Source organism: Ictidomys tridecemlineatus, unplaced genomic scaffold (genome assembly GCF_052094955.1).
Source record: "Ictidomys tridecemlineatus isolate mIctTri1 unplaced genomic scaffold, mIctTri1.hap1 Scaffold_64, whole genome shotgun sequence".
In the NCBI taxonomy this organism is placed as follows: Eukaryota; Metazoa; Chordata; class Mammalia; order Rodentia; family Sciuridae; genus Ictidomys; species Ictidomys tridecemlineatus.
Window position 1 is genome coordinate 463,661 of NW_027524440.1, and position 14,672 is coordinate 478,332.

At 36.2% G+C, this 14,672-nt stretch overlaps 1 protein-coding gene across 7 annotated transcripts in view; it reads right to left on the minus strand.

Annotated features, from left to right (window-relative positions):
* LOC144374335 (uncharacterized) overlaps positions 1-14,672 on the minus strand; it is a 90,461-nt gene that overhangs the window by 65,558 nt on the left and 10,231 nt on the right. For 4 of the 7 annotated variants that reach the window (XM_078037191.1, XM_078037188.1, XM_078037187.1 and 1 more), the window contains 4 exons: positions 3,948-4,103; positions 3,439-3,513; positions 917-1,818; positions 211-304 (listed from right to left, as the gene is read on the minus strand). In XM_078037191.1, coding sequence (XP_077893317.1) covers positions 211-304; positions 917-932 — 110 coding nt within the window. In that variant the 5' untranslated portion in view covers positions 933-1,818; positions 3,439-3,513; positions 3,948-4,103. Of the gene's footprint in view, positions 1-210; positions 305-916; positions 1,819-3,438; positions 3,514-3,947; positions 4,104-7,927; positions 7,982-14,672 lie in introns of those variants that run through there. The other 3 variants (XM_078037190.1, XM_078037189.1, XM_078037192.1) reach the window with 3 other exon arrangements.

Genomic DNA, 14,672 nt, shown 5'->3' on the forward strand with positions numbered 1-14,672 from the left:
CCAATCCCCAATGCCTCTCCAGCCAGGGCTGTGCGCCCCCTCCAGACCTCAGCATGAGCTTCCTCTCCAGGCAACACTTTACAGAAACAGTGTGCCCCCTCGTCACACACTACCACACCTAGCACCTACCCCATCCAGTCTGGTCCCCCAACACCTCTCCAGCCAGGGCCATACACAACACATTGCTGAGGACACTGGAAGTCTCCCTACCTTGGCTCTGCTCCCAGTTTCAGCAGGAAGGATCTCAGGTACTTGAGGAACATGCTTCTCCACTGTCTACTGGCCACTTCTGGATGCCTGGAAACTCAGAGCACAGAAACAGCTTGCAATATGCCCACCCAAGCTTGTGTGCCTCACGCACTCGCCTGTGTGTTGAGGGTGGGACTTTGCCCAGGAATGTTACAAGGTAATGTCTAGCAACAACAGGCACAGTGCGCCTTCTCCCCAGACACTACCCCACCCAGCTCGGGTCCCCTAAGATCTCCAGCCAGGACCCTTCCCCCACAAGCCTCAGCATGGTCAACCCTTCAGTCACTGCCTCCCATGGATAGCACAGAGCACATCCTCCCCTGCACTATCCCACCCAGCACCTACCCCACGGAGCTCCTATCTCACCCACCTCTACCCCTCCCACCTCGTACCACAAGCCTCAGCATGGTCACCCCTTCAGTCACTGCCTCCCATGGATAGCACAGAGCACACCCTCCCCTGCACTATCCCACCCAGCACCTACCCCACGGAGCTCCTACCTCACCCACCTCTACCCCTCCCACCTCGTACCCCACCCTGCTTCTGGTTCCCTAAGAACTATCCAGCAAGGTTCCTATCCCAAATAGGACTCAGCAGGGTCCACGCATCCATGAACCACCTTACAGGGAGAGAGACACACTCTGCCTCCTCCTCATGCATTACTTACCCAGCTCTGGTCCCATGACGCCGCTCCAGCCAGTGCTGCACCCCACAAACTGCTGGACACACTGGTGCCCTCTCTACCTGAGGCTCTCCACTGGGATGCACAATGTCCAACAGGAGCACAGTGGTGAGTGCCAGGCTGCCTTTGTGGGAAGCCTCACATCCTCACCAGGAACCGCAAAGTTGAAAGCTAGAAGGGACTTCATCCCAGAGGGCGACAAAGCTTCTTGGCCAGGAGCAGAGCAGGCCAGGCAGCCTTGCAAAGGTAGGTCCTCAGCTACTTGAAGACACGCGCTTCTCCACCATCTGCCTGAAACTTCTAGGCCACAGGAAACCCACTGCACAGAAGTAGTTAGCAGTGCGTCTGTGCATGCGTGCGTGCGTGTGTGTGCGTGCATGTGCGCGGGGAGCATGACCGCGTCTTGCATTCGTTCGTGTGCGCATCATGCATTCACTTATGAGTTGAGGGCAGGGCTGTGCCCAACAATATAGGGGTGGGGCCACATGATGTGCAGGGAGGGCGAGCGGGAAGTAGAGTTGCCGGGAAGATGGGGAGGATGGCTTGTGTTGCAGGAGGGGGCGCTGCAGAACTTGCCCAGGAGGTGGCGTAGGGTGCCGGTTCCTTGTCTGGGCCACAGTATAGGAGGCAGTGCAGGAATGTTGTGTCGTACCCCCGCTCCCCTGCAGTGGCGCTTGAGGTTGGGGTCCATGCACAACTTTTGCTGTTTGGAGCCAAGGTAGTTCTCACAGCCCTCCTGGCTTCAACTTCTGGGAGGACTGGAGTTCTGGCCAATGCGGTGCTCAGCACTAAATAACTCTGGCCAAACATGGAAACCTGCCGGTGCCAATCCAGGGACCTGGTCGTGATGATGCAATTGCTTGGCTGCACAAGACTGCTGAGGTCTCCTGTCAGATATATATATGTATATATACATACACACACGTACATATCTGAACCAGTAAGCACAGCTAGCACTCACAGATACATATACACCTGATCACATGGATTTATGTAAAATTGGTTAATATGTAGAGGTAAGGTTAGGGTTAATATGAAATTTTGGTTTGAGTTAGTGGTAGGGTTAAAGATTAACATGTGTATGTGAAAATATGAACAGTCCTAAGTATTTACATTAAAAATGTACCGAAACATATATAAACATACATGTTATGACACAGAGAAGAATACAATATGAGTAATGTGATTATACATGTTGTATATAAGTGGAGGTGATGATATAACCTATAAATTACATATATTAGTATAGATGCATATTTATCATTAAACAATAAAAATAGAAGTCAAAATACAATTTAAAATTTATTGGACTACATGGATTCAAGTCAAACTGGATTTAGATAGAAAGGTAATGTAAAGATAATAAAAAATTTGGTTTGAGTTAGGATTAGGGTTAAAGAATGGACATGTATACTGGGAAATATCTGTATTCATAAGATGAATGTGTGAAAATATGTTAAAAATACATAAAAAACATGCATGGTATGACATTAGGGAGACTGTTATATGAATCATATGATGAGACATTTTGTAAATAGGGAGTTTCAAAGATATACCCTATAAATTATATACAGTGATATGTATGTGAATTTAATATTGATCATTGAAAATAAAAGTCAAAATACACTTTAAAATTCTTATTGGTGTACAAGGATTGAAGTAAAATTTGCCTTTCTTGTAGAAGTAACATAAAGGTCAATATAAAATTTTGGATTGTGTTAGGGTTTTAGTGTAAGAATGAATATGTGAATTGGGAAATATCAATATTCATAAGAATATACTGTGAAATTATGTATGAAAGCATATATAAAACCACATGTTGATACAGGCATAAGTAAAATGTGAGTCATGTAAATACAAATTTGGTAAACATGGGGATGAAGAATATATCCTATAAACAATATATACCAGTATATATGCAAATTTAATATTGATAATTGAACATATAAGTCAAAATGCACATAAAATTTTATCATAGTGCACATGCTTTTAATAAAATTTAGTTCAGTTACTTATTTGAGGAGAACTGATAATGCAAGTTATATAATAGAAAGTATTTTCAGGGTAACAAATTTTTACCATGACAGTAGGATACCTGGTCATTGAATCCATACCTAGAAGCATTGCTTAAAAAACTATGCTTATATTTTAATGTAAATTTTTTTCCCAAAACATACTAAACGTTTCTAACTATGATGTGTCAGTACTCTTGGGAAGGAGGTTAACAAATGTCAACCTGACATTGAATAAGGAAAAACAAGAGACCAAACAGGGAAAGTCCTCCAGGTATAATTCCAGAACTGAAATGTTGATTTTGTGCCAGTTTCAGACTCTAATCCCTACTCCTAGGGGGAGTAGGGAAGGAGAATTCATTCCATGAAATAAATTTGGGAAATGAGGTCAAAAAATCTGATCTCTTTCATAGAGCATTCTAATTAAATCTATTCCTCAACTGTCATGGAAATTCTTTTTCAGTACTGACACAGAGTGGAGTCAAGGTGTCATACCTGGGCTGGATGGCCCCTCAGGAGAGCTTGTTTCCAAAGCACTGTCTGGAGGAATCCCATCTACTAACTGCAGGGCTGAAAGGAACAACACAATTTATAAACAAGCCTCATACATAAAGCACCTTTACAGCTTCACTGTAGCTTTTTTATAAATAATCCAGAAAGAATTGAGCCTTGACCTTGCTAAAAGTCATTTTACTACCCAACTGTGAAATGACAAAATTCCACTTAGATTCATTTCTCTGACTATATAAGTCAATCCTGGAGTGGCAATGTTTTCTAAATAAGTTTACAAATTACAATCTGCTCATTTTCGGATAATGAAGCCATATAATTTTGTCATTTTATTTTGTGTTGCAGATTCATAGAAAGTAGTCAAGTGAGAATAATCAGGGACTATTTATAAATCCTAAATATCATTATTTAATAAAAAGACAAACATATCATTTCTGTTTGTATTAAGCAGAACATAATACAAATGAAAGTGTTAATGGGAAAAGTAACATTACCAGTCACTCGGCCATTTCCATCGCTTGAACGCTGGGCTGCTTTGGAGGGTGGGGAAGGTGCTTTTCACTTTGTTCTCCTCAAAGATGAAGTTCCCCAATGGAGGAGCTACTGAGCCGCAGTGAGCCTGTTCTCACTATGCTTGCTTCACAGGGACTCTGTAAAAAACAAAACCACCAAACACAATCCTATAAATAGAAATTAATTGCAAACCTTATGAAGACACTGATCTTTAAAACAAATCCATCATCTACCAAAATGAAGCACAATAGTAATTTATTAAAAAAAATAGTTATGGAACAAAGAAAATCTGTGCAGAAGTAAGGTAAAATATAAGGAAAAATAAAATATATCCCTCCCCAATTAACTTAGACTAGGACAGGGGACAAATATGAAAATAACAAGTTGAAATGTAAAAGGCTTTTGAGAAATACAGTTAAAAACTAACTTTTACAGAAGAATCAGAGAAATTATTGAATGTAAAGTAAGGGTTAAAAAGGAGAAGAGTACTGGTACACTAATTGCTGTCTTAGTTAATCTATCTCTTTTTAGCACCAGTGTATCAGAGGAAAATGTTTCAAGAATTTATATTTGCCCAAGATAAGGTCCTTGAGGTCACAGACTACAAGTGGCTACTGCTCACATTCCTGGCAGGTGAATGTCTGCAGAACCTAGGACTATCCTGCCTCCTCAGGCAGATTGATGCCTCCTGGCCAACTGCCACACCATCTTTGCTCTTTGACTTATAACAAAACTTAGAATTGTTCATACTTTATTTCTGCAATTTCTCTTTTCCCACTTGAGTTTCCCAATTAAACTTTTACCAACCCTTGACCCATTAACACTTTTCCTATCAAAATCACCAATGACCTTGACCACAAATAAATCAGTGGTCATTTCTCAGAACACTTTTTTTTGGACCTGTTAGCAGCAATAAACACACATGACCTCCCTTCTGTAGTGCTTTTTCTTACCCAGAACACCACATTTCTCACTCTCAACAGATCCATACTCTGGTTGCTCTGCTTTTTTGGTGCATTAGTTTTCATCTTCTGACCAACATTGGTGTCACCAGAACTCTGGCCATATTCTTGTTAATATCTATACTCACACTTTCTTGATGACTTGTTACCTGTAAGTTTTATATACATGCTGATGATTGTAAACTCATGTCTACTCCATCTGATGACCTGTTTTGGTCTCCACGTCAAGGCCACTTCAACTTAGCACGTCTAAACCTGAAATCTTAGCAGTCATTCCTTTTCTTCCTTCGACCCAAACCCTGTACTTCTCATGGTCTTTATCTCAGCAAACAGCAAGTCATTTTTCTATTTGCTGTCATTTCCTCTCTCATCATCCATAACAAATCTACCCTGTTGGCTCCTCCCTTAAAAGACACTGAGCATCAGCTTGACTTCTACCATAGAGTCTGAATCAATGACAACACTCTAACAGGGCTCTGTTTGTACACTGCATGCCTACTCTCTTTTCTCAACATAGCAGGAAGAAAAGATCCTGTTAAAGTGTGTAAGTCACTTTAGGATGTTTTGTTCAAAACCTTCTAGTATTTTCCCAATTGGCACAGAAAATCTAAGTCCTTTTAATTGATGTCCTGGTTCCTATATGTCTCTGACCATCTGCAAGGACAGAATAGCTCACTCCAGTCACAATGGCTTTTTTGCTGCCTCTCATGGTGCCTGGAGAGTTCCTGGGATGGCTACCCTGGCTGTTCCTATACCTAGAACATTCTTCCTTCTGATAGCTTAATGTTTCTCTCCCTAATTTCCTTCTGGTTATTTCTCACATGTCACCTTTCAATGCCTTCCTCCCTGACTCCAAAATTTTCTATCCCATTTCCAAGCTTTATTTTTTTACTATAAGCCTTTAACAGCTTTTGGCTTATTTACTGGTTTATTATCTGCTTCCACTGGAATTGGCTATAAGGGCAGGAACTTGTTTTTCTATTTTGCTCATTGCTGTAATTCTGGAACAATTGTTTGGCATACAGAAGTTTCTCAATAAATATTTAAGTGAGTGGAAAATGAATTCTGTATTTTCTTCTTCATGGGTAAGAAGTCTTAATAAACGTGGACTAGATGTTTGTGTAAATTTGGGTCATTCCACTCTTACAGGACCATGTAAGTAGATCCAAGCAAAATAGTCCAATACATAAGAAGTTCCCTGTCTTTGTGCTTTGCTACACATCCAGAAAAAAGTGACGAATTTACTATTTAATAACTTTCTAATACTTCTGCCAGAGGAAAAAAACCTGCCCCAAAAGAAAAAAAATGATTTAAAAGCTATCATCATTGCCAACTGTGTGAGATACTAAAGACAACAATGGATCACTACAGAGACAGAAACACAAGCCTACATGGCAGATTCTATACTATACAAACCCCTCATTCATAATTCCTCTTAAGGAAGGAGAGATAAGGTGGCTGGTGATCTCATCATCCCCCCAAATATTAAACTTCTACCATATCAGTTGATATATAGTTATAGCTAGCCCTTGCCATCATATTACGCTGTTCCTTCTTTCAGAACTCAAACCTCTAATAATCTAGCAAGAAAAGAAAACCTGCCACTCAAACTCATATTTTGATTCTGAACCACTAAAGTCAATTCTAATTAACTATCGTGATCATCCCCCACCGGGAGGTCATGGGATGGATCCCCAACAGACCTCTAAAATAATTCAAGAGAAGGATCCTCAGTAATAAACAGATGATATAGAAACATAGTGAGGAATTAGCAGTAAATACTGATTTGAGTAGATTATAATGCCTCTGTGGTCTGAAACTTTCACTTGATCTCTCATAGTATTAGCAAATTCAGAGAAACTCAAGGAGTGGTTAAATGCTAAAAGAACATTTTAAAATATTTCTCTAAAAATCTAAAGATGTTATTTCTTGAGAAACTGACTTTAGTTTAGCCTTATTCAAGCATCACTATCACTGCAGACCTGGTTTATTAGTAACAATGCAGTAAAAGCACACCAAGGAATGACATCTTTGATCTTCCTCCTTAGTTTCATCTTTCTCATGTTTTGACTGATTGCTTTCATGAGGTATATAATAAAAATACTTCCACCTTTGGCCATATTCTCAATCACTGTCACTTATGAATCTCACCTATTACATGCTAAAAGCAGTCATGATATGAACTTCACAGACAATAGTGTTTAAGAGCTAAAGACTTTCATAATACAGTAAAGCAGACAGCATAGAAATTTTAAAAATAGAGGAATTTTTATACTCACAAATTCATGTAAACATATCCATAACTCAAATACAGAATACCCACATATTCATATATTTATCAGTCTGGAGATCCTAAAATAAGCTAGCATTTTTGTACAGAATATGTATATTTCTATGAACAAGGAATTTAAAACTTGTCAGAATAAATAAACAGCATTTATGAAGACAATTGAGGGAATGCAAAGCTGTGGATACCTTGGGAAGCATATATGGTACAGTCATTCTACAAAACACTGGTATAAATGGGCGTACATTTCTAGAGTTGCAGTTTGAACCACAGACCCTCAGAACAAGGACATTAGGAGAGACATGATTCTTACTAATTGATATGAGGTAGAACTTGTGCCTGTCATAACTAGATTCCATCTTATAATTAATAGTGAAAACTTGCTAAATAAAGAGACAAAATATAAATGTAACAATTAGTATAAGATGATCCAAAAGCAGGAGTTCTGAATTAATAAGAATTGTGAGATTAGTTAATCAACACAAGATTAATAATAGAAATGTAAATTTTGAGATGTAACACCAGTAATAGCATTTAAAAAATAGCTTTATATTTTCAGTCGTCCTATGGGATACAGAAGAGGTTAGTTGTTTTTATAAAAAGAGACTCTCAGAAAAGAGCTTCAGTCAGCCAAGGTAACAGCCAAACAAAGTTACTAAAAGTCAAATTTGAAGTTTTTTGAGGTTGACTAAAATATCACTACTAAGAAAACCTGGAGGAGTACTTGGTCTTGAGGAAAAGATGGTCTGTATCTACTGAACATATCCTCCTCTTGGGTGAAAGTCTGCAGGAAAAATGGAGTATTTACATTAAAACCCTTTAGTACTTCTTGGTTAGATTGTAGCCAAGAAAGTAGACTTCCTAAATTACGACAGTTCTTTAAGTAATACACAAGTTTCCATTTAGAATATATTCTCCTGTGTCCTTCAGGATGTGCTCCCAATAGTCTCCAAGTAACTGTACTTTTGCACTGATCAGAATTCAATCACCTAGTGTGAACCAGAGGGAGGTTCATAGAAGTTTTTTTTTTATGTTGGAAGATAGCTCACCATAATGGTGATCCCCAAAATGGACTATGGGGTCAACACTAGGGGGAGAACCAAGAAATGTGTCATTTACTGTCTCTGTGACCTTCAGTTTCCTCATCTATAAAAAGTAACCATATCTATGTTAAAAGGTGCTGTGATCCTTAAATGATCTCAGCATATATAAAATGGTGCCTAGTACACAGTACATGTTCCATATTTATCAGCTGTTATTACATGACATGTGAATGTATTCCGTAAACAAAATAAAAACATGATAGTTATTAAGGTTAAAGTGAAAAGTATGGATATTTAAAAAAGGAAATATTTATGACTGCCTTTCTCTTTGGTGAAAGTGGAATTGGGGGTCCTATTGGAATCAATCTCAGTTATGATCAACTTTAAAACCCAACAGTGTTCAATATTCAGGAACCTGTGCTTAGTCTGCTGCATAAGCCGAATTCGCTGTTCTAAAATTCTCCACCTTTAATCACCTCAAGTTATTTCATCATACCATGAAGGACTTTAATAAAAGTTAAATAATTAACACTAGTTTGTTAAATGCTGGTGATGAGTACGTGAATATGCATTAGAGTATATAAATCTGAACAATCTAACAGGTGAAGTTTACATGAAGAATTAAATAAAGAATAATTTATAAATGTTTACCTTTTATAACCAGGATACATTTCCTTTGGTCAAATTATATATATATATATATAGATAGATATAGATATAGATATACACACATACATACATACATATATATTTAACAGTGGTTAAAATTTAATTATTTTAAGTCTAAAGGGTTTACAATATGAGAAAATAGGTTTCTATTTACCAGGAGAAACTGTTATGGTTAATCATTAGAGATATTCAATTATTTAATTTAGTTAAAGCTACTGATAAGTCTGTCTGCCATTAGTGACCACTGCACCTGTAATAGAAACACACATCACCAAACCGTGTGCTCTGTGAAAAGGGAAACACTAAAAGGAAAAAACAGAATCCTCTAGCAAAAAGGGCAACGTCAGGTTGAAAACCAGGCCAGATCGTTAATGTCCCACAATTCTCATCCAAATCAAAATTCACTGGTTCAAATGAAACTAAATAAAAGTTGAAAACAGAATTAAATAATGTTCAAAAGACTGATGACTAGCTGAGGACTAGCTTTGCACTAGTTACTAGGTCACTTATTAATCATTAGGTGAATCATAAGATGTGGGTCACTGGAATCAATGCATTCTAGAAAAGAACACAAAAAGAAAAAAATCAATTAAGGCATATAAACAGTAGCCTAATTTTAATAATGTTATTTAATGTATCTATTAGGAGTTTTTTTTATTATCTGTTTACAATATTATTTTCACATGGGGGGAGGATCGGGGTAAATAGAGAGAACCTAAGAAATCCTGTAAAATTATTATAAATTATATATATATATATATATATATATATATATATATATATATGGTACAGATCAACATTATTCTTTGCCAGCTATATATTCCTTGTAAATACTATGAGATAGTATGAAATATTAAAGTTCATTAACTCGAATATCTAAGCAACTTCATTAACTTGAACACATCTTCATGAAACTAAGTCTTTGAGCACTTTTTAGTGATACCCACGTGGTCCTTCAGGAGTCCAGGGAGAAAGATGTCCATTATTCAATGCCTTAAGTTGTTTCTATAGTTTAGGTTTCATAAATCCTCACAGAGTTGAAGTAGGCATCACCATCTCATTACCACTGATCAAAGCTTCCCACAACAAAGCCCTTTCATCCAATTTTAAAAGACAATAAAAGGATCAAAATAATTTTACAATACTAGAGCTGGAAGACACTTTGATGAACACAGTTACAAAACCTTATTCTACAGAGAAGAAAACCAAGCCACAGAGAAATTCAATGAAGACGATGATGGAAAAGAAAATGACAAGGACAAAAAAAAATCATAGGCCCAAGAATAGAATGTAACCATACTCCAAACCACGACAATTCCTGTTCTGCCACAATATACTTCTTTTTTCCAGCCCTTCTCTATGCAAAGAAGAAATAAATTACAAATTTTTCAACTTGCGTTATGACCTGAAAATGTTTTTACACTTCTCTTGAAGCAACATGCACTTTCATTTCATAAGCCCTACAATTTTGTGTGATAGCATACAACCAATTCTTGTTATTGAGAAACCTTTGCTTATTACATTTTGTTAAAGACCAAAGATGAGGGCCTCTCTCAATAGTATATCTTGTGGGGAAAAGACAGGATGAACCAGAAGAGTGCAGAACCCATGATCAAGCTTAAAGATAGGGAATGGTGGTAACTCTAGTCTTCTGTTATCATTTTAGCAGAAGTCTTTCTAGGGACAGGGTAGGGGAATATGCAACACCAACAGGTAAACAAACTGGGGCCAATTCAGTTGATTCCAAAAAATGCACCAAAGATGTATAGCTGGTCTCATTCCAGACAGTGCCCCACCTCTATAAGCTTATCACCATCATTCTAGGAAAGATGCCCACTTCTCTCTGCCCTGGCCTCTGTTATCACAAACCAATTACCACTGAAAGGTGAATCTCTCCCATGGCAGACAGGCTAAGCGAACTTTGAACCACAAGGATTGGTCAAGAAAGCCTCCTAACACTGATGGTTTTCAATATGGTTTTATGAATATCTTGTGCAATTTTAGAGAGAAACAACTTTTTTGCATATTAATAGATAAGGAAGAGAAATCCACATTAATCCCACAACCCATTGTTCTTTGAATAATATTTTTATTTAAAATTTAAATTTATAATGAGCATAGTTTTTTTTTTACATTTCGGTCAGAAGTAAACTGGGCAGAAAACTAAAAAGTAGTGATACAGAGGGTTATTGTGGACATTAACTGGGTAATATTCTTTAAACTTGATATGTAATATTAATAGTCAATAATATAAGCATTCACCATTGCTTTTGTTATTCTGACCCTTGAAATGAACCTTATGAAAACCACAATAACAAAATATGCTTTATATCTGGGAAAGATTAAATATATTGTGCCAGTGCATTTCTCTACTGAAACCAGTCATATTTTTGGAAGTACAGACAGCTGTATTTGATGTATCAAACTGCAAATGCCATGGTAACCACTGTTCCTAGGCAATTGTAGAATGATGTGTGTGGTCCACTTTCCATATGATAAGAGGAGAGTGGAGGGGAAAATAAAATGTTACCTGATGATCTGGATTAAAAAACAGTATATTTCTTAAAGACTACAAATACAAACTTTATATATAGAAGAGTACAACCTTAATTACTCTGTTGAAAAGTAGGATTAAAATCAATTAAGTAAAATGAAAACAAATATATACCTACTCATACAAGCAGATACATCATCTGCTTGTAAGCCATTGATATAAAAGTGAGTAAAAGATGAAGACAGCACATATTTTGAAAAAATTAAGTTACTTATTAAAAATGAATACTCTAGGTATTAAATTTCACTTGCATAATACTAGATGTCAAAAGTCTCAATTGCTCAATCTTTGAGTGTTTGTAGCAGAATGCAAAAGGAGACAAAATGAAATATCCACTAGAGATTATTCCGACTGTGTTTTCAGTCACAACTCAATATCCCAAGAAAATGGCATATCATGTTAGTGGTCAGTGGAAAAGCTGGTGGGTGTTGTGTACACATAGCTCTAAGCCGCAAAGACACACCAAATATGTCAAATGAAAAATTCTCCCAAAGGTTCTATGAATTCCGAGTCAAGATTATCCACAAATTCAACTTTTTTACCTCTTCTTCTAATGTAATAAATCTAGTTTCTGCACATACAGTGCAGAAACTAGATTTCTGAACTTAGTTTTAGTTCCAGAATTATAAGTCACTTTCAATTTAAGTCAAGTCACTGCATTTCTGACTTCCTGTTTCACACATGTTGGTCTTACTATATACAACTGTATATATTTTCTATACTAATGCATGGGATATGGTTTGCATAAATAAGAGAATGAGTCAAATATTTTATATTTTGTCACAGAATTGACATTTTGAATCATTAAAAGCACAAAATGCTCCAAAAGTTCCATTAAAAACTGCCAGAAAAATTCTAATTGGAAAGTTTTTCTTTTCAAATGAACATTTTTGTAGATAGGAATATATCCACCTTTATAGAGAAAATGACATGAAGCCTGAAATAATGGGAAAAAAGTACAGAAAAATTTAAGGACATGAAATTGACAGTGAAATATATATTCTATAAAATACAGTCTTAAATGGGGAAAATTTTAGGTACAGATCTATTCCAAGAAAAATTTAGACTATTTTACTAATTTTAAACTTTTATGAATTCTTTTTGGAAACTGCACAATCAGTTTCCAAAATCAGCTCAGAAAATCAACAGCCTGTAATGTGAATAATTTCAGTATAATTTCTAAAAACACAATCCAAATATCTTAATTTGTCGATATTGAGAAATGTCTTAGAGGAATTAGGCAAATTATTAAATACGGGCAGCCAAAAAAATATATAAAAGAGATATGTTTGACAATTTTTTTCAAGATACAGTTGAACTAACTTATTGGTAAGCCTTGATTGTGGGAAACATAGTATTAGTGACTTTAAAAGAACACTAAAATGAACTCAAAGCTCAAAATGGATAAAACTGCTAATTATAAATCACTGTCAGACATTACTGGTATTTATCTCTCTTACTTATTTTCTGTCACTTTACTCATACAAAGTAAACATTTGTATTTCTAATATCACATAAATATTTCCAATATTTGCTTTCTGCTTTAGTATAGTTTGGAAGAAAAAAAATGGAAAAGATTGCAACACTGTACTTCTGTTAAACAGTGCACCCTTGTAGTTTATTTTGCATCACAGACAATGAAAATCATAGGACATAAGTGTATCTAAAATTCTCTGCATACTTAAGAACAGATTTGTACAAATATTTTTTCTTCCAGTTACATTTTCCCCAACATGCCTGTACTTTCAATCACATAAAATAGTGACTTGTTAAAATTCAAAGTTCAGCCAGGAGTGGTGGCATCTGTAATCCTAGTAACTCAGGGGGCTGAGGCAGGAGAATTGCAAGTTCAAGACCAGCCTCAGCAAGTAATCAGTAAACTAAGTAATTGATATGCTTTGCTGAATTTTCTGAATGTCTGTATATAAGTAATGTCAATCCAATGCTTAATTATATTTATATGCACAGTGTAATATATAATATAATGTTTTAGGTGTTCATCCTTGATTTTTAAATATAAGGTTGTCAAAATTCTGGATTTTCTATAAAAGCCTAAGAAAACATTTCTAAAAGCCACGTGGTCCAGTTACCATAAAACTAAATATAAGCAACCTATGTTATCCAAGTGTTTCAGAAAATTCAACAAATACAAAACTGAAATAAATACTAAAATTTTGTGATATGACAAATTCTCATTGTATATAATATACTTGGATATGTGGAAGCTCTACTTATTAATGTTTGTCAATTCTCTGTACTATACCACCAATTCTCTTGAATACCTACAGTGTTATAGGATTTTGCTGGAGAATACAATTCCTGCCCTATAGCTGGAAGAGGACAAAAGGAAAATTTAACAGAGCTTTACGCTTTAAACAATAACAATTTAACCCTAATATTTATCTTTAGATGACAGGGTAAGTAAATCCTGTTATATCCATCAATGTAATATTATTCAATCTTTAAACAAGGGAAGCCCTCTATGTTCTAATAAGGATATCCAAAATGAATCATTAAGTACCAAAAGTGAGGAATAACATGGTATAGGTAGCACATGACCATGGGAAAAGAACAATAGGTAGTATGAGTATTGACTTGAATTTGCATACATTCATTAGCTCTTGAAAGGGACTTGAACTGTCAATATTGGTTGCCTTGGGCAGAAGAATTTAGTTGAGGACAAAGCAGAAAATGATGATTCTCACTGTATTCCCCTTTTTATCTTTAGCATTATGTAATATATGAACATGCTACCTAAACATATACATAAAAAAAATAAAAAGGCACAGGGAGACATGTTAAAAGAAAGTAAAAAGTATTCTATGATAAAATCTGAAAAAAAATTCTTCATTAAGTTAAAAAAAAAACCAGGATCCACTGAATGGGATAGTAGGAATGAATGTAAGGAAAAGGCACTGAGATGCCTAGGCAACCAAGAATTCATGTGTGTGCATACATGCACTTTTGTACCTGCAATCGGGCCATTCAATTATGAAAGGAAAGGAAGCAGGATTTCACATGAGAGACAGTAAGTCAAATCTTGTGGTCAGAGTTAAAAGCATCCTGAAAATGATGAGGATTAAAAGTTTAAAAGTTATGATCAGTCTGTAAAGAAACTTGAGACCCAGAAAATCAATCACAGCAAACTGAGGTTTCTGAACTGGGAAATGATAATTAACAAATAGAAATGT